Source organism: Sorex araneus, chromosome 1, assembly GCF_027595985.1.
Source record: "Sorex araneus isolate mSorAra2 chromosome 1, mSorAra2.pri, whole genome shotgun sequence".
Classification (NCBI taxonomy): Eukaryota; Metazoa; Chordata; class Mammalia; order Eulipotyphla; family Soricidae; genus Sorex; species Sorex araneus.
Genome location: NC_073302.1, coordinates 240,862,190 through 240,888,533, shown reverse-complemented (window position 1 = coordinate 240,888,533; position 26,344 = coordinate 240,862,190). Strand labels below are relative to the sequence as shown.

General features: G+C 43.9%; 1 protein-coding gene across 1 annotated transcript in view; it reads right to left on the bottom strand.

The window, feature by feature from the left end:
* Positions 1 to 26,344, bottom strand: part of FLT1 (fms related receptor tyrosine kinase 1) — a 214,355-nt gene that overhangs the window by 48,408 nt on the left and 139,603 nt on the right. The window contains 1 exon segment of the mRNA XM_055130474.1: positions 17,620 to 17,751. Coding sequence (XP_054986449.1) covers positions 17,620 to 17,751 — 132 coding nt within the window.

Here is a 26,344-nt window from a genome sequence, read left to right as displayed (position 1 = left end):
ATGGTAAATCTGCGGAGAAGTTCAATATCCTTATGGTTCATTACAGCTAATTAGTTTTCCGACTCCCTGGCCTCTGAGTCAGGCTGGGTCCACAATACCGTCTTCATAAACTTACATGCAAATGAAAGGACTTTCCATAGATATTTCTTATGAATTTACAAATGCTGTCTGCAGCAAATGGCTAATTGGGGAGAACTATAAAATGGGAAAAAAGTTTAAGGCAGGAACAAAATCCCATTAAAGCAACCGAGCTGGTGGTGGCGCAGACACAGGTGTGGGGACAGGTAGAGCAATGGCAGCACTCAGTCAGAACTCTGAAGTTCTGAACTGCGAGGCGCAGCGGCACAGAAACTCTCCATAATTTCACTGGAATTCATGAAAGTGTCAATTCTTTTTAAAAAGGCATTTTCCAAAGCCAGACTGGCACCTGGAACTGCTGTGGCGCCTCGGTTTTCTACCATGAGCGACTGGCTTGGGTGGCTGGGCAGCTGTCGGATGACCGCTCTGGACCCAAAAGCCACGCCAAGACTAAAAACCACTGCTGCTCCCATGGCTCAGCCACTGGTTGGGTGGCCCCACCATCATTTCTTCCCTGGATCTGCTGCACCTTCCGCAGCATATGATGGAGGAAAACCTCCCTGAGTGCCAACTGTCTGGAGACCCAGGATGGGGGCACGTGTTCAGGCTCGGCTGGACTGGTGACTGCAGCCTATCCAGAGTGCCCAGACCATGAATAGTAGCAGCCCTAGCCCTGGTCCTGGTCCATGCTGGGGCCACTGTTGCCATCACCACTGGGGCCCAGGGAACACGGCATCACCAGTAGGTCAACCTGAACCCACAGCCAAGTGCATCAGCAGCCCAATTAGTGCCTTCAAACTTCCTGATATCCCTAAATCACCTCTGTGCCTTTGGCAGGACTCCAACAACTTAGGACCAAGTTTCCTGAGAAATGAAAAGGCCAAAAGTTAGGTATGTGGCAGCCACACCCACAAGCCACCTCTGGCTCAGCTATACATGCTCATTTATCAGTCCTGCTTCACTGACCCATAAATAAATTTTGAAAGAGATCAAAAGCTGCAGTTAACCTCAGACCCACACAAGGCTGAATAGACCAAGGTAGGTGGGAGCAGGGAGGGTCAGCCTGGAGCCTGCCCAGGCAGAGCCCCTGGCAGTCACTTGCTCCCATAATCCAAAATCACTGCCATGCCCCCAGCCAGACTCTACTGTCTTGGAACAGACCTCACTGAGATATTAATCTGCTGAAAATTTGAGTATGTGAGTTTTATGACTGAAATGTCCAGGTTTTCTTAGAGTTGGGATGGGCTACTTCCTGCCCACCTCCCTGTATTCCCAGAAGTCCAGGCAGTCATGGTCATACCCCAAAGCCACCACCCAGACGAAAACAGCTACTCCATGCACCTTCCCCATTAAAAATACTGAATGCCCTAAAAAGAGTGGGATGACCTCTTAGTACCTGCATTGCAAACCATGATCCATAAAAGGAGAGAGAGGGAGAGAGAGAGAGAGAAAGAGAGTGAGAGAGAAGAGTGCCTGTCATAGAGGCAGGTGAGGAGGTGAGAAAGGGTCAGAGGTAGTAGAAAAACTGGGGATATTGGTGGTGGGAAATGTACACTGGTGGAGGGATGGGTGTTGGAACACTGTATAACTGAAACCCAATTATGAATAGCTTGTGATGGTCTAACTCACGGTGATTCAATTTTTTTTTAAAAAGTCCATTGAAATGCTAAATCTGTATCATGTTAATATTTTTCTTCCCAATGGATTTTAAAGGAAATTTGAAAAAAAATGAAAAAAAATTATAAAAGAGCTCCTTTGGGACTCACTCCTCATAGTAGGTTTGAAAAATATAAACAGAGCTCAAGGCTGTTGCTACTGACTGCTCCCTCCTTTTCAAACAACCAGTAACCCCCCTTCCCAATACATACAAGTCCTAATCTGGGGCTGTAGATCTGACATTTCCAGCAGTCAGCAATGCCAGAAGAGGTAAGTCCCTAAAGGGGATTCTTCCTGCTCATCCCATTTCCCAGAAGCAGAGAGATCAAAAGCTGAACCCTGTCTGATACATCCAAAGGGAAAAGCTCTAATGGATTCAAGGAAAACTACCAGAAAGGAAACTGGGATTTGTGGAGGAACACCCCAGTGGGTCCAAACATGGTTCGTGACTTACTGATACCAGTAGAGAATTTCCCAGGAATTCTAAACATTGTGGAAAAGAAAGAGGCTAAAGTTAGGTCAAGAACAAGTGAAACTTCCACTTTTCAGAAATGATGATCTCATCCACTCAGTACTTAGTATGTGTCAAACCCTCACAGGCACTCTATAAATAATAGCAATAATAATCCCATTTCATAGATGCGTACTTCATCTTTTGGGCCTGTTAATTTTTCTTTTCTTTTCTTTATTTTTTAATTGAATCACCATGAGATACACAATTACAAAATTGTTAATGATTGGGTTTCAGTCAATGTTCCAACACCTGTCCCTTCACCAGTGTGTACATTTCCCACTACCAATGTCCCCAGTTTCCCTTCTGCCACCCAATTCTACCTCCTACCTCCTCCCCCACAGCCTGCCTCTGTTTCACTTTACCAAGAATATACCATATCCTTCTACAGATAAAGCTCAAGATTGGAGGGACTAGGAGGGTGAATTAGGGAAAATCACCCCTCTTCCAATTTAATCAAATACGTAAGCAAATACAGAGGCATTCTATTCAAGTAGCTCTGGACAAAGGGAATCTATGGTTTGGGGAAAAAACTGACACTTGAAATGGATTGTGGAATATAGAGAGGAGAGGGCATGATAGGCAGAGGGGAGGGAATATATGACAGCCCAATACTGGGAAATGATGGGGTTCCAGCAGTCAATGTGAGGTACACGACAGAACATCTGTTAATCTTTGTAATGGGTTTGAACTAAATGGTGCTGGGAGCTGGAGCCAGCAAATATCCTGCGACCTGAATAATAACACATTTGAGATCTAGAAACCCAAGTCTTTTCCCTTCCTGCTTGTCCATTCAGCCACCAAGTGCATATTAATCACTTCCTATGAGACATAGTCCCAGTCACGGAGTATCTTTGAGTCTCAGGGAGAAACTGACTATTTTCCCTTGGGGCCCATCACAAAATCCTGTCCATTCTGCTTTCGTGGCTCTTGAAATAAATGGTCACTGTCTGTCCTACCCCACTGTTACTGCCTAACTCAGTCTTTGTTAGCTCTCAATCAGCCTTGGCTCCCTTTATTATTCCTTCCACTCTGTAGCTAGTGATGTCATCAAATGATAAACTTAATCCTATCACTCCTCTGTCTAATTCAAACATTGATCCTTAATCCCGTCACTTTCTGGATAAAAATCCAGATTATTGAATTCTTCATGCCTCTCTCAGCTTCACCTGCTTCTCCAATGACACAAAGTTACTTATTTTGGGGGTATGGAGAGTGCTTCTTTATCTCTATAGACCCACTGATTACACTGAGTGATTAATACATCCATTATGTATGGCTTCATTTGTATCTAAAGAGTTTCATGGAACATTCAAAGAATTCTGAAGGTTCCAACTCTCACTGTTGTGTATTAACCTACTAAACACATAGACTATCACCTACTTCTCAGGAGCTGTTCTAGGTGCTAGTATAGATAGAAAGAGCGTGACCTGAGACTCACAGTCAGATACTGAAATCTGAACTGATGATGGTTCAGAGTTCTGGGTGAAGCAGTCAACCCCAGGGTTATGATTACTTGTTCAACTGCTTCTCAGAGTAACTGGCACTGAGTAGGCATCCCAAAGCACTAGTTGAGTTAATGAATAAACTGGGCTTCATCAACTATTTTGTCCATTGTGATGAAGTGTCTGTGAACCTAACAAGATTGAGAATAACGTCCTTGAAGAAGTTATTAAATATGATACCCTTTTCCTTCAGGACTGATTCTCTTGATGAGACTATTGTAAGTTCAAGATAATATAAGCCACTGGTAAAAGGACTGGTATTGGAATGTGGTTTGTCTAAAACTCAATCATGAACAACTTTGTAATTCATAGTGATTGAATTATTTTTAAAAAAATAATATGAGTTTGGACACACTCTCCCAACAGTGAGAGATCTAATGACCAGCCCCCCCCTCAACATGCACAGACACTTTTGGGGCTTATGCTATTGATAAGCTTTTGTGGAATCTAAATGAAGCTCACTTGGGATGCTGTGGCCTTGGTTGTTGAGGAGGCTGATGGCATCTTGATTCATAGCCCTGTCTGCATGAAATCTCTGCAGATGCCTCCTGCACAGGACACCCTGGGAGAGGCTTGCTCCCATTGTGAGAACTTTCCCACTGCATTCCATGGGGCAGGAAGTTGACCCCCCAAGTAATTCCACAGTCCTTACTCAGTATAGACAGCAAAATTCCTTTCAGTGTCTTTGTGAGTGCTTACATACTTAAAGAATCAACTCATTAAAGAAACCAAGATCCAGTTAACGTTCTATTATTATTGACTGAAAACTTAAAATGAGCAGGACAAGATCTGTGCCCACTCTCAATCTCAGCTGGATAAACCTTTATTTTCAAAGTGACCTTTGAGGTCATCTTTGGCTGGGTTCACAGGCCTAAGTGGGCAGCATTTCTTCCTTTAGAGCTCTTGAATGTTTCACAAAGGTCAAACATGAGCACAGCTGCCTGACCAGACCCAGCTTTACCTCCCTGCTGACAGCTGGTGAGCTCAGTGCCTGAAACAGCCCAGCTGCATGCAGAGGTGGGAGGCTGAGGAAAGAATGGGGAAGGGATTTGAAAGTGATGAGCAGTTAGCACAGGGGGCTCTGGGACATCACTTCATAGGGTGGACACCATGTAAATTCATTTAAATTGGAGTTCCTGACAAGAATGAGGCCAATTTTAGCATGGGGACAATTTTTTTGGTTTTTTTACTAAGAGGTGAGGGCATAAATGATCCTGCTCAGGGATCACTTCTGGCTGTGATCAGGGAACCGTATGGGATGCTGGAAATCAAACCTGGGTCTGCCACTGCAAGGCAAATGCCCTCCCCACTGTACTATCTCTCCGGCCCAAGTTGGAAACATTTCACATTTATGCATCTTTTCTTAATAAACTGTTAACTGAGACTCAGAATTCTATGTTGGTAACCATCCCAGGTGTCATGCCATACCCACTAAGAGAAGAAAAGCAGATGCCACATGTGGAGGGAGAGGGTTAATGAGGGTTAAAGGCTTACCTGGAGCCTTTGAGGCTGCAGCTGTGGCTGCCTGTCACCTGCTCTCAGCCCTTTTTGGTGGTGATGGATGCACTCTCTACTCAGGGTCCTGGGGCAGGGCCACAGCACCCCACCACTCTGGTACATGGTAATGGGCCTGAGATACCATTTAATGGGTCTTAGTCAGGTCACTTAGCTCCCACAACAGAAGTACTGGCATTTCCTAGGAAGTTAGGGCAATACTCTAAGCTAAAGACTGCCATCTGGGTCCAACGGCTACTTTGAGTTCCAAGACAGAGAACAGGAAGGGCAGGAGGCTTCTCCGGGATTCTATAATCAACTATGTCTTAGAAAAAGGAGTATCGGCTCCTGAATCCTCAAGCTGGAAATGTGGAGATGACTCACCACTAAAATGTGCAAGTCTGGACCAGAGTGATAGAACAGAGGGCAGGGCACTTTCCTGGCCAGCTGCTGACCCAGTTTGATCCCCAGCAATGCATATGGTCTCCTGAGCACTGGCAGTAATAACCCTGAGCACTGCCAGGGGTGGCCCCCAATCCTCCAAAATAAAAATAAAATAAAAAATCGAAAGAAAGAAAAAAGGAAGGGGAGAAAGAAATGTGCAAACCTAGCAAGAGTTATTATTACTTTTTTTTTTTACTGAAAGGAACACTTTATGTCCAGTGCACATAGCAAGATCAGCTTAAGTCCCTCAAGGCCAGTCAGGATACCCAGCAGCTCGTGCACAGCAAGTGACCTGCCAAGCAGGGCCTCCCTCTGCACCAGGTAAGAACTTGATCTCCACCCAATAGTGGGCAGACACTGAGCTGTTACTTTTTTTTTTTTGAGCCACACCTTACGGTGCTCAGGGCTTACTCCTGGCTCTGTGCTCAAGAATCATTCCTGGTGGGGCAAAAGGGACCATAAGAGTGCCAGGGAGCAAACCCAGATAGGTTGCATGGAAAGGAAGCAACTTATCCATTATACTATCCCTCCAATCCCTGAATTATTATTCTCATTAATTTTTTTCATACAACCATATTGCACATATCACGGTTTACCTTTCTAAAATGAGTCAGATGCACAACCATCATTTGCTACAGGGAATCAAGTCATCACTAAGAAATTTGCCTGGCACAGAAGGGAGGCCCAGGAGTGAATCTCTGGTTCTAAAACTATTCTAGAAGAGGTAACTGTAGGTTTATTGCTCTTTAAACATTGGAAAATCAAGAGATGGGTGTGCTTTTAGTTCGTTTTTGCATCAATCAAACTAACCTCTCCTCAGCTTCACACAGAAGCCAATCAAACAGAGCTTTGTTCATCTAACTAAAGCCCATGAACCAGTAATCTATTTAGGTGGGTTATGTAATTTCTCTACACTTATTGGAATAACTAGATTGATCTTTATACTAGGATAAATTTGTTTGGTTTTGATTTTTGGATCACACCGGGCTGTTCTCAGATCTTACTCCTGGCACTGCAATTAGGGATCACTGCTGGTGGGCTCAGGGGACCATATGGGGTGCTGGGGGTTGAATCCACGTCAGCACATGAAAGGCAAATGCTGTGCCTATTATACTCACTCTGGCCCCATAGAAATTTTTAATATTCGGGGCCGGAGCGATAGCACAGCGGGGAGGGCGTTTGCCTTGCACGCGGCCGACCCGGGTTCGATCCCCGGCATCCCATATGGTCCCCCAAGCACTGCCAGGAGTAATTCTTGAGTGCAAAGCCAGGAGTAACCCCTGGGCATCGCTGGGTGTGACCCAAAAAGCAAAAAAAAAAAAAAAAAAAAAAAAAAAAAAAGAAATTTTTAATATTCTACATGTATTAATTTGGGGAGGAGACTTTAAGTTGAGGGTTGAGCTATACCCAATAGTGCTCAGGGTTTAGTGCTGGCTCTGAGCTCAGGGACCATGAAGCGCTGAGTGTATAATAGAAGTCAGTCATATGCAAGTGCTTTAATCCCTTGTACCATCTCTCTGGTCCTACATATACCAATGATGTATTCAGATTAAATTTGGAGTACATTTGCAAGACTAATTGTAGGTAAAGATATTTAAAATTACTACAAAGGGACATCAGTTGTATCAGAAATTTAATTAGAGGGACTGGAGCAATAGCACAGCGGGGTAGGGCGTTTGCCTTGCACGCGGCCGACGCGGGTTCGAATCCCAGCATCCCATATGGTCCCCCAAGCACCACCAGCAGTAATTCCTGAGTGCATGAGCCAGGAGTAACCCCTGTGCATCGCCGGGTGTGACCCAAAAACAAAAAAAAAAAAAGAAATTTAATTAGAGCAAGTTCTAACTTTAGGTCAAATAGAAATTGTATGATTTGGAATAATATTGGGTGGCCTGGAAAACCTCAGAAAAGTATAATACAAAAAATTCTGTTGATGGCTCGAGAAATAATACAGTGGGCATAGCACTTGCCTTGCATGTGACAGATCTGAGTTAATTCCCAGCACTGCATATTGTCCCCTAACATCTTCAGGAGTGATTCCTGAGTGCAGATCCCTGAGCACTGCCAAGTGTGGCATTCAAATCAAATAACAAATAAATAAAATCAATTAAAATAGAAAGTGTAATTGAAATTAATCTTGATTTATTATAATAACATAATGTTACCTAGTATCTAAAAGTTTCTATGTTTGCTGGATATTGTTTGAAGCGTTTTCATCCTTAAAAAACCTTACAAGGCTGGTTACCTTTTCTAACAACCATTTTGAAGATGAACCAATGAAAGTACCAGAAGGAAAGTAATTTGACCAAATCCACCCAGCTCATGAGCAGGAGCATTCCTGTTGTTGAACTGGTGCTTCTACCCACTGGATTCCACAAAGTTCAAGTTGAGAGGAGCAGTTGAATGACGAACATGAGTAACAGCTCTCAGGGTTGCCAATCTTGAGCTGTTTAATCCTGAACTAAATCCTTAACATCTCTATGCCTCAAAGTCTTCCCAACTAAAAAAAAAAATCCTCATTGAACTGTTGAAAAACTGAAATAGACTAAACTAAAGCATATCTCTGGCTTAAAATTATATACTGCAGGGGCTGGAGTGATAGCACAGCGGGTAGAACATTTGCCTTGCATGCAGCCAACTGGATTCAATCCCCAGCATCCCATATGGTCCCCTGAGCACCACCAGGAGTAATTCCTGAGTGCAGAGCCAGGAGTAATCCCTGTGCATCGCCGGGTGTGACCCAAAAACAAACAAACAAAAAATTTGTATGCTGCATATTAAATAAAAAAGAAGAAATAAGAATAAGGTAGTCCCAGGCATTCACAGAGCCTAAGATCAAGTGTATGAAGCCTAACACCCACATATCAGATTCCCTATGGAGTTTTGTGCCATAGGATTTCCATAGGAGGAATGAAGAATGCGTATTTTTTTTTTTTTTTTGGTTTTTGGGTCACACCTGGCGATGCACAGGGGTTACTCCTGGCTCTTCACTCAGGAATTACCCCTGGCGGTGCTCAGGGGACCATATGGGATGCTGGGATTCGAACCCGGGTCGGCCGCGTGCAAGGCAAACGCCCTACCCGCTGTGCTATCGCTCCAGCCCCGAATGCGTATTATTTTTGAGCTTGAATAATTTGACCCCCAAACAAGCTTCAAAGATGTCAAAGAACCCTAATTGAATTCCACCACCATTTTTTGAATTCTTGATCAAGGCCAGCCTTATGTCATTGTTTGGATTTGAAGTACAAAGGCATGCATTTCCGGTCCCTTTGCCCTCCTGTGTGAAATGAGTGGGTAACCAGTTCAATTCTCTGTTTGAGTCCTACTCTCTTGTTGGGAAACCCTTCAGAATTGCCAGCACTGCTGGGAGGAATAACATCAATCACCAACGTCCCCATGTGAATTAGTTTATCACATCCTAGTGCCAGGACACCCATGAGAGTGCTTGGGGGCGAGGGGGCAGAATTCAGGAAGAACAGAGCCAAAGTAGGGATAGGGAGGAATCAGAGGAAAGGGAAAAGAGGGATCAAGGGAAAGTGAAAAAGAGAAATTAAAACGGAAATCTGGCCCAGGAAGATGAAAAGATGAAAAAAGGGTAGCTGGACACCCAAGTCACAGCTGATTTGAGCTTTTCTCCTACTTTTTATGCTTGGACTTTTTTTTTTTTTAAGTGTGACAAGACCAAAACTTTATTTGATTTGATTTTATATTTTGTTTTTTGGGTCAGACCTGGAGATGTACAGGGATTACTACTGGTTCTGCACTCAGGAATTACTCCTGGTGGTGCTTGGGGGACCATATGGGATTCTGGGAATCGAACCCAGGTTGGCCACATGCAAGGCAAATGCCCTACCCGATGTGCTATTGCTCCAGCCCAAAACTTTTTTTTTTAATTTTAAGACATAAACTTCCCCCTGCATGAGTCATTTCCTGAAGTCAGTGTTAATGTGTGATTATTGTGGCACCCAAGTATGCATCTCACCTGTCACGTGACTGCCACTATTGGAACCACAGGACCCAGAAGTGTTTGGGGTTTTCATGAATGTGGGTGTCTCCCAACATCCAAAAACATCTGCAATAGTAGCTATTGTTCCAGATGTCTTCTCCTGTGTGATTATAAGTGCTACTACAATTGCATTCGTAGACAAGGCCTAATACAAGATCATGATAATGAGTGATCATGATTCGATAGTTCCTCCGTAGTCCTCGCATTAAAATATGCTTCACTTTCATGGCATCAGTCCTGCTCCATGGGCTGGCTACTGAGGGCTGTGTTAATTCTTTAAGTTATTTCGGTGACTGACAGTTGTGCTGCTGTTGTTTTTAACAAGTCCTCTGAGAACTTCCCCCGGGAGAGCTCCATGTGTGCTCATGAGCTCATGTGCTCAGTCCAAACCAAACAGGACCTGTGATTATTTAGAGAAGCTATTTGGACTCCACAGTCCACTCATCCTTTTTTCAGATACAAAAATAACACATTGTTTTATCTATGAGTATAAGAATCCCTTTACAAAGGAAATAAAAAGAGCAGACAGTTTCCTTCCTGGCTAATGCATAAACCTCTTTAAATCTGTTAAAGATAGCCACAGACACAACTCATTTGCCTGGTTGCATTTCCTAAACTTAACCTTACCAGATATTCAGTGTGAAAGGGCCTATGTGAATATATTAAGAAATAAAATCTAAAGCAAGGGCACATTTTACAGTCACCAAAGTAAGAAGAAGAAAGGCAGGTTTTAGGGCACGGAACCAGTCTGAACAATAAAAATGAATGAGCCGATATTGCCTCAACTGCTTCTGGATGGAATCTGAGGGTTAAAAATTCATTCAATGACCCTAAAGCAATTCTGTTCAAGATTCTGATCTGACATAAGATCTGCCAAGTGTCAACTCTCAATAATCCTTCCTATTCAAAAATATATCCTTTTATGGAACTGGAGTCTGCTTCCTTGAAACTCCACCATCTCCGTTCATTGGTTGTAGTTATCCTTTCTGGAGTGACAGAGAGTGGGTTAAACATCTCCTCAGTCTGAAAGCCCCTTAAGTATGTGAAGAAACAAATCACGTCATCCTCAGACTAACTTTTTTTTTTCACATTATCCATGTGCCTTTCACTTTGCTGTTACTACCCTATTTAAGATAGAATTTCATTTATTTATACTTCTCTTATAAAAGAGTATAATATTGCAGGTGTGGTTTGATGACAGCAGATTGGGTAATCTGTTGATATGTTTTCTCAATTAACCATATTTTGTGGGGGCAGGGGTACTTCCAAGCAGAGCTCTGGAGGTCCTGAGTCCCCAGCTGTCATTCTTGGCCAACTGGGCCATCGGTTTAGAGAATGAGATACCACTCGAGCTCTGCACGCAGTGCTGGGGACAACCAGGTCACCCCCGTGGTGCTGGAGGCCTCCAGGGCTGTATCAGGCAGTGCTCAGGGGACCATGTGGTGCTGGAAATTGAACTTTGGTTGGGTGCATGCCAAGGCAATAAAACTAACTGTTGAACTGTCTCCTGGTCCCGAACCACGATTTTATTTAGCATTTATTTTAGTTTTTAAGGCCACACTCTGGTGATCAGGGCTTACTCCTGACTACATGATCAGGGATCACTCCTGCTCTAGGACCAGATGAGGTTCAGGGATAGAACCTGGATTAGCCACTTACAAGGCAAGTGCTCTGTCAGCTGTACTGTATCACCAGCCCTCCAAGCTATAATTTTATTTTATATTGTTTTGGGGTCATACCCGACTGTTCTCATGGCTTACTCTTGGTTCTCTGTCCTGGTGAGGCTCAGGAGGTCATATGGAATGCCGAGATCAAACCCCAGTCTGGTGTGTGCAAGACAAGCTCCCTATCCACTGTACTATTGATTGGGGCCTCTTAAACCACAATTTATAAAAAGAAAAGTTTGGATATAACCATTAGTCTGAGAGCAGAAAAGAAAATCACAATCAAAATCAACAGGGAAGGCAGAAAAATCATTAAAAAGCAGACAAAAGTACTAAAAACATTAGCAGTTGAGGTGAATATTAAGTATAGGGAGAAACCATATAGAGTATAATCACCTTGCAAATGATATCATTTCTCTAGATGATATTGAAGATTAATGCCACGAGGGAAAAGATTTTAACCATGAGTCAGAAGTAGCAAACAATTCAATGGAACCACCAATAGAAAACATTCAGATTTTATTGTTAAAAGAGTTATCAGTGTACAAAATCCAAAGTTGGTCATGCATGGAACTGGAATATATCATGTTAAATGAAATAAGCCAGAAGAAGGACGAACACAGGATGATATCACTTATATGTGGTATTTAGAGTAACTGAATGAGGGAATATAATTTTTTAAAAGGGGGAATTCCCAGATCAAACTTGGCCTCAGAGTATAGGGTGGAGAAGGAAGGAAAGAGTGCAAGGGAGGAGGAAAAGAGACAGATGAGAAGCAACAGAGCTCAGGTCAAAGAATTCAGGTATATTGGTGGTGCTTAGAACTGACAGAGCCAAATATCCAAACCACAGAGTCAACAACACTGAAATCATGAGACCCAAACTCTTAACAACAGAACTTAGAAAAATGCCCGTCAAAAGGACAGGCTGGGGTGGGGGCGGAATATAGGGGGGCATCTGAGAACATTGTTGGAGGGAAGCTGACACTGAGGTGGGATGGGTGCTGCAATACTGTATGTCTAAAACTCAACTGTAAATAACTGTGCACCATGATGCTTTAATAAAATTGGGGCGGAAAGGAGAAAATCCAAAGTTGCTTCATAACTTCTGTCTATCCTCCTTTATGACATCACACAGTCCATCCAAAATCTTACAAGGGCCTTGCCAGAGATCATCTTTCTCCAGGTTCCTTTTTATGTTTATGAAAGCTTACTCACAATCTTGTATAGCCTATTTACACACAATAGCACTTTTGCTTTACCCTCTGAAGACCCTCAAAATGTTCATTGATCTGGTTTTAATTGTTTCATCTGTACGGAATTTTCTTCCAATGAATTTTTATGAAACTCCTTTAGGCTAGGGATTGTGGCTAATTTTCCATCTCCTGCATGGTCTTGGGCAAATAATAAGTGGTTGACTTATGACTAAATGAATTTGGCTTTTCTCTTTTGTCCTTAAAAATTCATCAGTCTTTTGTTATCCCCCACCCTCTGATATTTACCAGTTATTTTCTTTCATGTTAATTCAACATGCTTTTAATGACTGCTCAGAGAGAGAAGAGTGAATAATGAATAAGACAGCTTTACACTGAAGACATATACCAAGAGCTACAGGAGCATAGAGAGAAAAATGATGTGGAGAAGGTCTATGTGATGTGTCCAGAGTGTAAAAGAAACTTGTAAAGGAGGAGTAGGACTTGCTGAAGGGCTGTTTCAATTTCTCTTTCTTTGCTTGGCCCTCACACACCATAGTTCTGGGCTCATTGAACTGGGTTTCATTCTGTCCCTTTTTATTATTTTCTAGAATTGGGATGCTTTTTGCTTTGTTTCATTTTGAGGCCACACCTGGCAATGCTCGGGTTTATTCCTGCTCTGCACTCAGGAATTACTCCTTGCGGTGCTCAGGGGACCTTATAAGATGCCAGGGATGAACCCAGATTGGCCACATGTAAGGTAAGTGCTCTACCTGCTGTACTATCTCTCCAGGCCCTGGGGTGCTTCTATCCCTATTGAATTGGAAACTTTTGAGGAAGAAACTATGTCCAATATATCTTTTTCATCCCACACCCATCAGCAATTAGCAAGAGACTAATTTTGATTAATTCGGTAACTTTGCATACTAGATACAATTTATTTAATCCCTAAATTCAATATGTCCCAACTAAAGGAGAGTGATATGGGAAGGCAGCAGGCTAGGAGGTGCCAGTGCATTCAGGGAATCAGGAGTAGTTTGGCACCACTGGAGTGTGGAGTGTGGGTATTCCAGAAGGGTAAGAGGTGAGACGGGAGAAGAGTTTCCTGGACCTGGTCAGGGTAACAGGCCAGCAGGAACACTGAAAGATTTGAAGCAGGGAAATAACACACCACAAGATGTGTCATTTCAAGTATTGACTCTGGATTTGCAGGAGAGAGGGGAGTTAGGTAGGAGGGTGGGTTGCCAAGAGATTGGATCATGTCAGTAGTGTGCTGGGATGGGCAGTTCAAGTGAACTCCCTCTCCCTTTTGTGCAAGCACACTTGTGACAGACTGATAAAGCTTTCAGAAGGTATCAGTGGTACAATGGTCTCAACATGACCCACAGCCTCAGAAATACACAGCAGTGATGGGAAGGGGGGTTCGTGCAGGAGAGAAGCAAGTGAAGAGACAACCAGGAGACTGGAAGTGGAGATGCTCAATTTTATGAGAAGATCTTACAGACAAGATCCAAAGGCACTTCAAGAATGAGAAGAATGGAGGAAGGAAGGAAGCCTCCTGCAGTGGACAAAGGCACAAGTCTCAGTCTTACCACATACCAGAGTCATTGTGTGCCTTTGCGCCCATAATTTAACCCTTTTGCCTCTCCACCTATGCTAAATTGTTGGCTACTTATAAAACGAATGGGATTAAATATATTGTATCTAGCACAGAAAGGTACCAAATAAAATGTACATCAATCTCCTGCTAATGGGCGTGGAATACAAAAGATATATTGTAGTTACACGGTTCCCACCTTCAAAGGTTTGTTTGGTCAGGACAGAAGCTTCTCAATGCTAGGAAACAGTAAAGAGTGGGCAGAATAAAACTCAAATCAAAGGTGATGATGAGGGAAAAGAGGACTTGAATCAGATGCTCCTCTGAGGTATATCACAGGCCTGGAAAAGTCCTAATGAGGCCTCAGATTAGTGGATGTGGTACTGGGTGGTTGCAGACAGGACTTTCTAGGTTGCATTAGCATTGTGGCAGGTAGGGGTGCATACCTGGTGGTGCTTAGGGCTTTGTCCCGATTGGGTTTGGGGGATCATATACAGTACTTGGACCATATACATATACTCGAATCCAAGTCTCCCATGTTCAAGACAAGAAAAACTAGCCTGTGTACTATATCTCCAGCCCTGGCATCTTGACAAAAACTATGCTTAGCCTTCTGTGGTCATTTGGGTTCATCAGTGGCCATGCCAAACCTTTCTATTGCGACTCCTTATTGCCTGAGTAAGACAATACAGATGAACACTGCCAGAAACAGCTCAGATTCATTCTCTGGCTGATTCTGAATTTTTGTTTGGTTGTTGGACGTTCAGAAACCTTTAACTGTTGCCAATGTTTTCAAGACCCCCTGCATTCAGTTCAGTGATCCCCTATGGGGTAGGGACCCACAGTTTAAGAAGCTGGACTTTACGAAACTACTGATCTGGACAACAAAGGGACAAGTGGAAGGGTGGAGGGCGTGTCAGAGGGCAGAGGAAACCCATTGTTTCAGCAAAAGTGACTTCTGGGAAAAAAGATCAATTTTGTCAAAAGGGGGGATGGAAAAGAAGTAAAATCTTTGGAAAGATGCAAGCTTGCCTAAATCCTTCTGCTTCTTTTGTTGTTTTATTTATATTCTTGTTTGGGGTCCATACCCTGAAGTACTCAGGACTTACTCCTGGCTCTGTGCTCAGGGATCACTCTTGGTGGTGCTCGAGGGATCATATGTGATGGTGAAGATACAGCATGGGTCCTTCATGTGCAAAGCAAGCACCTTCAACCCCAACCTTACACTATGTCTTCGGGTGCCTAAATTTCTCTGTTCCTGGCAAGGGCTTTTCCCAAGCCATTAGAGGCCCAGGTGACACTGTTTCTTTTCTCTCATAGAGGAGAGGGGGAGTACAGAGGGCAAGAGGCACTTAGCTGTGCACTGTCTAGCATTCAAGGCCAGTCGCCCCCTTAGACCTGCCAGTCCCTGGCTGTAGATCTAGTCACACACCTTTGTGGGTTTCATATGAAGGGCTCTGTGTCCCTAGGAAGAGGGTTGTGAGGCTCTAGGAAGAAACACCTCTGGGCCTGAGGAAGAAGAAGCCCTCCTTGATCTCTCTTAAACCTAGCTCTGTCTCTGGTTGGAAACAGTAGCTTCCCATGGGTTAAGGTTGTGCCTCTAGTCTTTAGTAAGGGACAGGTGAAGGACCCTTTAAATAGGGAGGTCTTTGCACATGTGCATGCCAGAAGCTGCAATCTTGGTGGAGGTATAAAAGTTATAGTTGTGGGATTCTCTGGAGGGGGGGTGCTATGGTGCTCACATTATGCCAGCTACAGGCACATAGGGGTGCTTGTATTATACTTCCGTTCAGCTGTGGTATACACACACACACACACAGACACACACACACAGACACACACACACACACAGACACACACACACACCCCTAGCTGCAGTGGAGCTGGAAATCGTTTATGGTCCTGAGGATCCCAGAAAGGGGATCTGATAAGCACAGATAGAGCTGCCTGGGTAGCACTCACCACATGTGGGCACTGCAAATTTGAACTCAGGAACTTACGCTTGCAAGGCAGGTGCACTAAGCCTCTGCATTATTCTTCCAGGATCCTGCAGAGGAGCATGTAGGTGCCAGAACCTTCTAAGTTGTGATACAAACCTATCAGAATCACAGATAAAATGTGCAAGCACTATAGCCATGGATCACGTGGCTATACACATATATGTACACATATATGTGTATATATTTAAAGGAGGTGTTAAAGGGCCAGCGTGATAGTATACTGGGTAAGGTATTTCATTCCCTGGTACCACATATGATCTCCTGAGCCAGCCAGGAGTGATCCCTGAGCACAGCACTGGGTGTAAGCCCTAAGTACTGCTGGGTATGGCTACAAACCAAAAAATAAATAAAGGAGGAGTTAAAGGGGAAAACGCATGCTTATTAGTTTCTCTGAATGCAAGCAAAAGACTCAAAAGAGTATCTGAAAACAAGAATTTGGGGGGACATGCACGGGGTGATTCCTCTAAGTATTTAAGAAATGCTCTCCTCAGCTTTTGGGAAACATCTGTGGTCGGGCAGTTTGAGATCTCTCGGGAGACCCTATGATTATCCACTTGTAAAAGCGGCTGTGTTCTGCTCTAAGGATACTAAGTTCTTAGGTAGCAAGAACTGGTGAGACAGACTGTCTCCTCTCAAGTCCTCCCCAAGAATGGAAGGTGCTCGCATAATCTGCCGTCTCTTGGCGAGTGCTTGAACCCAGCCTGCCCCACAAACCTCATGTTTTCGTGGTAAACCTCAACGTGCAAGATACTTACATCTAAGAGGTGCCAATTTGACATTTTGCGAGGCTTGAAATGTGATGTTTTGAATGATTCGTGGCTTTGGTGAATTGCAATTGAGTTTGAAACTATTTTCTAAATAGAAGCCACATGGCCAGGGCCCACACTAAGACCAGGCCTCAAACACTGAGGCCTATAAAGAGGAAGCAGTTGGAATATTTTCCTTAAATGTGGTCTGTTTATTATGTGTTGCTTCTCTCTGATGGTATTTTGCAACCTACTTCATGTCCTTAAAAAAAAAAATAACATGCTTATGAAACAGTTGGAAGAGTAGCATATGTCTAACTTGTGGAAACTGGAAAAGGGAAAAGGAGGAACAACTTCCCTTGTGTGGGTTCCCCCCTCCTAGTCCCACTCTACACCCCTGTTCTCCTGCTGGGCCTTCTTCCCCGCAGCTGTGGCCCTTGAAGTCCTTCTCTGAAGGGTAACACGACAGTGCTGGCAGATGTGGGCCTCTTCCGGGCTCCATGGCAGTCCTGGATGATGGGATGCGGAGCTCTCCAGAGAGTCCAGAGAGGACATCTTCACCTTCTACTTGCCAGGTGGAACCAGAGACCCTTCCCTGGGGCCAGGGGGAAGGGAGGGAAAGGAACAGCCTGGAGCTATGGCAGGAGACCAGGAGGTGGGAAGTTAAACAAACAGGGAAATAGATGTCTGAACAGTTTCTTGTTGCTTTCTGAAGCAGCTGTTTACCTTGAACCGTGAGGTATGCCGAACTCTCCACAGAGCCCTTCTGGTTGGTGGCTTTGCAGTGATAGACACCTTCATCCTCTTCTGTGACTCTTTCAATAAACAGCGTGCTGCTTCCTGGTCCTAAAATAATTCCTGAGGAGTGAGAGATGTTTAGATTAGTGGGTCTGGGTGACAAACAAAAACAGCTACTTGTGTAACACAACCCTCTTCCTATCATTATCCATTCAGACAAGGAAATCCGAGCTCTAGGTAACCTGGGGCACTGAAGTTTGTTTGTTTTCTCTCAGGGAGGCCTTTGAATGGCACCCTTGGCCCCACCTCAGAGCCAGCTCCAGGTCCCACAGCTGGGGTGAGGGTGTGTGTGTGGTGGGGCGTGCATCCTGAACAAGGCCATTGGTGGTTCAGAGATGAGAGATGGGGCTGCCACCCACCTCTTGTTAACAAACAAATGTCAAAGGAGGTAGCCTATCTCTCACAGTTTGTTGTGGTTTTGGTCTATTTTGGGGTCACACCTGACTTGCTCGGAGATCACTCCTGGTAGTACTGAGAGAATGATATGGGGTCAGGGATCAAACTAAGGTCAGCTGCATTTCCGGCAAGCACCTCTAGCCCTGTGCTATTTCTCTGGCCCAGAAGGCTGCCCATCTAATAATACTAGACACCATTGACTCCACTGCCCATTGCCTGCTGTGAAAGTTAAATGCTCTTCAGAGCTTGATTTTACAATAGTCTGTCAAACACTATTGTCTCCATTTCATGACCACAGAACCTGGGGGTATGGCCAGCCAAGTAACTTGACCAAGAGCAAGTGGTGGTTTGTGAGAAAGCACATTTGTGGTACAGGGGTCAAAGGAAATCCCGCTTCAAAACCTTGTACTACATTTTAATCTAGGCCTGAGTACTTGAAATTTCGTTACTTGAGGCAAGTTACTTAACCTTTTAACTTTCAGTTTCCTCAGTTTTAAGAGGAAAAGGAAAGCACTGGCGAGCCTATAGAAGGGAAAATGAAGGGCAAGCACATGGCGTCTAGTAAGTGCTCAGTAAATATAAGTAGATGTGTTACCGCAGAGGACTGAAGGAGCCCTGAGAACTTTGGGTCCCTGCTTTCAGGCTCAGGAACTTGGGTGCTTAGAGATCGGATGTGTCCTGAGAAATCTGCTCTTTTTAAAATATTTTATACTGAATCACAGCAAGATACACAGTTACTAGGTTGTTCATGATTGAGTTTCAGTCATACGTTGTTACAATACCCATCCCTTCACCAGTGTACATTTCCTACCATCAATGTTTAGTCATTTTATTATTAGGTGACAATAATCCTATGCAAGTCTAAGGATATTAGTGGTGGGAAATTCAATGGTGGTGGGATTGTATTGGAACATGGTATGGTTGAAACTTATTTTTCCTTTTGTTTTTTGGGCCACACCCAGCTGTGCACAGGCTTACTCCTGAAGGCACTCAGGGATCACTCCTGGTGGGCTCAGAGGACCGAATGGGGTGCTGATTACCAAACCCAGGTTGGCCGCATTCAAGACAAGTGGCTTTTCTACTGTACTATTATTACTCTGGCCCTGGCTGAAACTTTGTTATGATCAATTTTGTGAATCACAGTGCCTTGATAACCTAAAAAAATTAAAAATTCCAGACAGAGATCTCATTGGGACAATGTCATTAACCAAACATTGACACGTATAGTCATCAAAACTTTGGGGGTACAGGCTAAGAGAGAAAAATAATTCATATTAAACATAAATATGTATATATAAACAGCTATGCATAATGCATCCTTTTTTTTTCCTTTTGGTTTTTGGGTCACACATAGCTATGCTCAGGGCTTATTCCAAGCTCAGAAGCTACTCCTGGTTCACGGGACCAGGGATTGAATCCAGGTTAGCTGCTTGCAAGACAAATGCCCGCTAGACCAGTAATGCCCGCTGTATTACTGGTCTAGCTCCTGGTCTAACTTTCTTAAGACACACACACACACACACACACACACACACACACACACACACACCACTGAAACTAATATTCCCAGGTATTTTTCCTTAGCCTTTCCCTTTAAAAAAATGAAATGGTTTTTTTCTTTTGCTGGTACTGGAGAGGCTTCACACACATAAGGCAAGTGCTCTCCTGCTGAACCACATCCCTGGCCCTCCTTCAGTCTTTAAAAAGGAAACTTTTTGCACATTTTGCTCATGTATACAACATATATTTGTACTTCCTACCTTATGCTGGAGCATTTTTCAATCTTTCTAACCAGCAGACCACCCCCTATCAGTGGACTGACTATTTTAGACACTACCCCAGACACTGGTGGTACAGTACTAAGAGGGAAGGCAAATCCTTGCATAAGGCTATGAGTGATTTCAAGAAGTTATAAAGTCTGAGAAAAAAAGAAAGTGAGTTTTCTGATTTATGGTACTCCTGATTTAAGGAGTATGAGAAAGGTATTACATTGGGTCTTTAGGAAAAGCTTGTTGAAGAGGTGACCTTTGAGAAAAGACCTAAAAGAGGGGAAAGAGTGAGTAATTTGAAGATTTGAAATGAATCATTGTAGGTACAGAGAGCAGCATATATAAAGTCTCCGGGGGCAGGGATGAACCTAAGAAGTTTATTGGACCAAGTTTCTACTTGGTCCAAAAAAAGGATGGAGGAGCAATCAAAGAGACAGGATGTGGATATGGAGGAGAGGTTATGAGACTGAGAAGAGAAAGACAGAGAATGAGAATATATGCCACGAAGTAGAATTCCTGAAGAAGATGCTTAAGGGGGTGAAATGCAGTGGCCAAGTTGGCCTTGGGTAGGAGTGGGGATGGTTCATTCATTCTGTTTTTTGTCTGCTTTTTTTGGGGGGGAGGGGGATGCAGTTTGGATCACTCTGGGCATTAACTCTTGGCTCTATACTCAGGGATCACTCCTGGGAGTGCTCAGGGGACCATCTCTGGTGCTGGAGACTGAACCCATCCAGAAGGAAAGGGGGTCACAAAGATTTTTGAGTGGGGAATACAGCGCCTTATCTGCTGTATGATCTACTTGGTCCTTAGTTCATTCATTTTTTAACAGGAAAGATAGCAGAGCATAAAAAGAACAGTAAATTGTACAATCTGGTGATACGTTTTTCTAATAAAGTAAAAAGTTTTTAATCTGCTTAACTGTAAGGGAAAACTTTTTTATAAATTTAAAGAGAGAGAGAAAATGTTGTGTTAAGAGAAAGGAAAAAATTCCATAGTGAAATTTCCATAAAAATTATATAAAGAGGGGCCGGAGCGATAGCACAGTGGGTAGGGCGTTTGCCTTGCATGCGGCCGACCCGGGTTCGATCCCCGGCATCCCATATGGTCCCCCAAGCACTGCCAGGAGTAATTCCTGAGTACAAAGCCAGGAGTAACCCCTGAGTATCGCCGGGTGTGACCCAAAAAGAAAAAAAAATTATATAAAGATTTCTCATATGATGATATAGCTTTATTATTATTATTTATATTATTATTATTTGCTTTTTGGATCACACCTGGCGATGCTCACAGGTTACTCCTGGCTCTACACTCAGGAATTACCCCTGGCGGTGCTCAGGGGACCATATGGGATGCTGGGAATCGAACCCTGGTCGGCTGAGTGCAAGGCAAACGCCCTACCCGCCATACTACCACTCCAGCCTTTTATGATATAGCTTTAAATACTGCCTTCTCCCTCTTTAATATAAAACTATTCCCCACACCTGTGGTAATAACTATATAATTTTTTTATATTTTTAACATAAACATATGCATCTACCCTATTGACTAGCATTAGGATATATCTAATTGCTAATAATTATAAGTAATTGTGAAATTAACATATTTAAGACTTAAAGCTTTTTCTGTAATTGGATTATTCCCTAAGGATAGATTCATGGACATGAAATTATCAGGTCAAAAGATCTTGATAAGGGCCGGAGCGATAGCACAGCGGGTAGGGCGTTTGCCTTGCACGCAGCCAACCCGGGTTCGATCCCCGGCATCCCATATGGTCCCCCAAGCACTGCCAGGAGCAATTCCTGAGTGCAGAGCCAGGAGTAACCCCTGAGCATCGCTGGGTGTGACCCAAAAAGCAAAAAAAAAAAAAAAAGATCTTGATAAAACCAGACTGCTGTCCAACAAGTCAGTGAGCACTTCTGTGACAGAATAAGAGACTTATCAGGGTCCTGCCAAAACTGAGCAGTTACCTCCTAAAAAGCACAGAACACAAGATATTGCTGATTTGAAAGATGAAAACAATTACTTATTCAATCTGCATTTCCCTGTACTTTGCTCATGTGTTTGATAGCCATGTTGTAATTTTCAAGACACTTGTTTTGCGAAGTCAACTGGAAAAGGTGGGTTCAGTTGGAGATCTTTGAAATCATGCTGAGGCGTTTCCATTCAAAACAGAAGGAAAGGGGGTCACAAAGATTTTTGAGTGGGGAAATGACATAATGAAAGCAATGTTTAAGGAAGTTTAGTCTAGAAGGAGGTTGCAGGATGAACTGGAATGAGGAAAAAGTGGCATCTGGAAGGCCAGCTCACCAGTTGTAATTCAGGTCAGGAATGATGAAGCCCAAATCTGGATGGTGGGAAAGGAACTGGAGAGGAAGAAATGGAAACTGATTACTGTAGAAACAACCCACAGGAATTGATGCTTTACTGGATACCAGAACAGACAGAGAAGGGCCCAATATGGTTTCAATATTCTTGAGCCCAGATAGCAGGGGGGAAATGAGAACTTTTCTTGACTGCAACTTTGTGGCTATGTCACTTAATCTCTTTGAAGTGATTTCCCTATCTGTAAAATGAGAATACATAAGGCTTGGTTCTCCTATTTTCTGGTATCACTTTGAGGTCAATTCAGATCATTTAAGTGACAGCTTTGAAAAGTATAGGATATAGTGTAATGAACTGGCAGTCACAAGTAGTATGTGGCTGGTTGATGGATGTTTAGGGTTCAAGGGCCATAGACCTTTTCTTGTTTGTTTTTGAACCACACCCAGCTATGCTCAGAGCTTACCTCTGGCTCTGTGCTCAGTGATCACTCTTGGCATACTCTCGGGACCATATCGGGTACCGGGGATTAAACCCCAAGGACCACAGATCTTATATTAGCTTAGTCTTGCTGCTTACAAACATCCTTATTGCAGCAGACCTGACCCTCAACCAATTTTCTATCACTTAAACCCTACTGAAGCTAAAGCCATGATCGGATAAAGGCTTAGATTTCACCCACGAAGAGAGATGTGTAGTTGTGGAAGGCCAGGAGACTTCAGCTGACACACTAATATCTGCAATTCTGTTTTCCATCCCATGAAGACAAGAGAGCCCAAATTAACTTTAGATTTGCTCTCAAATGCTCTTTCACAAATGGCACCAAGATTGATGGATTGGTCACAACCCAATATGTTTTGTAAAATCCTCATCAGATCTTTCTCCTGCACTACTGCTGCCTAGTGCTTTATCGCCAGTTACTAACTGGCCACGATACTCTATATTATGAATATATAATCATAACTTCTATATTCTCATTCCTCCAATCTTCATATTCACAGTGTCTTCCCTAGTTTCTTTAATGTCTTAACTTGCTGGCGTTTTCATACCATCTGATCTCTATGCTACAGACATGATTCTAATAAGGACCTCACCTGTTACTTATTTACTAAAAAGTTTTTCTTTAAGACGCCATAATTTGCAGAGGTATTCAAAGTTGAGTTTTAGACATACAATGTTCCAGCCCCGATCCCGCCACCGGTGTCAACTTCCCTCCACCAGTGTCCCCAGGCTCTCTCCCACCTTGCCATCCCCAGCCTGCTGCCTTGACAGGCACATTTTTACGTTTGGTTGTTAATCTTCTGCTTTCAGTGTTATTGACTCTGTGATTTAGACATACAGCTATACCACTCTTCTCCACCACCAATGTATCCGAGATCCTTGGCTCCATCTCACACCTCATTACTTCCTGTCTGCTTCGTACTGCCAACCCTCTTGATTTCTTTCCCTCTCTGTCCTTCTTCCTATATTCTGACATCAGGAAAGCTTCACCTTCTTTGAAGGTTTATCGTTTTTGAATATGATTAATTTCAATCAAAAGGTAAAGAAAAATATATATCAGGAATCCTAGCATTAAGATAGTCAGATGTCACTATTATGCCATAGCTCCTCAGGAACCATCTATTTTTTTATGAAACAAAATTTATGGATAGCTTTTGGACCCGGCTGTGGAAGGAGCATGATGGAGGGGCCCGAGGGAGCGCCCTCGGACCCCAAGCAGCCCACTGAACTAATTCCGGCATGGGACCAGAGACCCCACGGCGCGCTGAAGCTGTGGGACCCGGGCATCCCCCAATTCTTTTAACCTGTCTCTCTCTCAACTCTTCCCTTCTGAGCACAGCGCAGGGGCCGCGGTTTTTCCTGAGCGCAAAACGGAGTCGCCGATTCAGCCAAAACAGGACGTGAGCGCGCTTGCGGGAGTCCCCAGGGGGCGGGGGCGGCGACCCCCGCCCACCGCAGTTAGATACTTAAACCCACCTCCCCCACGTGTGCTTCCTTTTGGACCCGGCTGTGGAAGGAGCATGATGGAGGGGCCCGAGGGAGCGCCCTCGGACCCCAAGCAGCCCACTGAACTAATTCCGGCATGGGACCAGAGACCCCACGGCGTGCTGAAGCTGTGGGACCCGGGCATCCCCCAATTCTTTTAACCTGTCTCTCTCTCAACTCCTCCCTCCTGAGCACAGCGCAGGGGCCGCGGTTTTCCTGAGCGCAAAACGGAGACGCCGATTCAGCCAAAACAGGACGTGAGCGCGCTTGCGGGAGTCCCCAGGGGGCGGGGGCGGCGACCCCCGCCCACCGCAGTTAGATACTTAAACCCACCTCCCCCACGTGTGCTTCCTTTTGGACCCGGCTGTGGAAGGAGCATGATGGAGGGGCCCGAGGGAGCGCCCTCGGACCCCAAGCAGCCCACTGAACTAATTCCGGCATGGGACCAGAGACCCCACGGCGCGCTGAAGCTGTGGGACCCGGGCATCCCCCAATTCTTTTAACCTGTCTCTCTCTCAACTCCTCCCTCCTGAGCACAGCGCAGGGGCCGCGGTTTTCCTGAGCGCAAAACGGAGATGCCGAGCCTCTCTCTAGGTTTCTCCATCTTATGAGCACCATAAAAGGGTAAAAGTTTATAGTGATGTTATTTCTGGTTGTACCTTCCCTGGACTTTATACAGAAACCGAAAACCGCGCGGCCGCTGCGGTTAATGTCATCTTAGTATGAGCAATATGTAATGGTTCCTTTCTAATGGGGCGGACTTTTGTGGGAGATCCTAATAGTAAGTCTGTTGCTGAAATATTGAAGGCAATCAAAGTGGTAGCCATCTCACTAGACTGAACTAAGCTATATCCCCACGCCGGCTGAGAAGAAATTTTCTTCTTTCCCGGGAAGAAACGCGGTGTGTCATCAACTACAGTGTGATGTCCATTAAGCAAACAGACCTGGTGGCGTGGGAATGGGATATAAGGGGAAAAATTATGTACAAGGAACAGCGGGACGCTGGTGGAATCTCGAGCCGGAGCCGACACCAGCGCAAGACCGTCGGTTCCAGAGACTGCTTGCAGATACTCTACAAGTCTATCAACTAAGCCAGAGCCCCACGCCTGCTGATGACGGGAAATAACCATCCTTTTCGGTTTTTTTTTCCCTTGTCAGGCAGCGTGGCGATTACTAAAACAGGCGTGAACTCGGTGGCGCGGGGCAAGGGGGAAAAAGAAAAACTATGTAACAAACAGCGGGACTTAATATCTCTATATTCTTAGCAATGGAGAACTATCAAATGCCTCCTTGGCAATAGGACTGCTTTTCTTTTTTGGGGGAAACCCCAACAACGGTAGTGAGTTGTGTGTTGAAACATGGAATGTAATCGAAATAAGGCGTAAACGAAGTGAAACATATCATGTGCAAGGGTTGGGACTGGGGAGGTGGGAGGGGGCGGCAGGTATACTGGGGGGGTTGGTGATGGAAGATGGGCACTGGTGAAGTGAAGGGTGTTTGAGAACTGTATAGCCGACATAATCCTGAGAACTATGTAACCCTCCACATGGTGATTCAATAAAATTTAAAAAAAAAAATAAATAAATAAATAAAGAGAATGTTAGCTTTAAAAAAAAAAAAAAAAAAAAAGAAAAAAAAAATTTATGGATACTTTATTAAACACATAGGTAGAGCAATAAATAGTAGTCTCTGAATAGAGGGGACTATTACTCTGAAGTTGGTGCATATTATTCTCATGTATATTTTTATGTCTTTTTCTCCATATATCTCTTTTGGACTTTTTTTTGTGTGTGTGTTAAAATTTTGAATAAGTGCGTGGTCAGAGAGACAGTACAGCAGGTAAGGTAGATGCCTTACATGCAAACAACCCAGGTTCCATCCCTGGCATCTTATATATTCCCCTGAGCCTGCCAGGAGTGATTCCTGAGTGCAGAACCAGGAGAAACCCCTTAGCACTGCCCACTATGGCCCAAATAGCAAAGAGAAGTTTTTAAAAAATGTTTCAATATTTATCCTTACTGGTTCAAAGTAGGTAGATTTCATTTTAACTGATACATAACATTCTATTGTATTAAAATATTAGTGCATTTAAAAATTTACTTCCTAGGGTCAAAGAGTATAATAGGTAGAGCACTTGCCTTGCACATGGCTGTCCTGAGTTTTATCCCCAATACCCCATATGG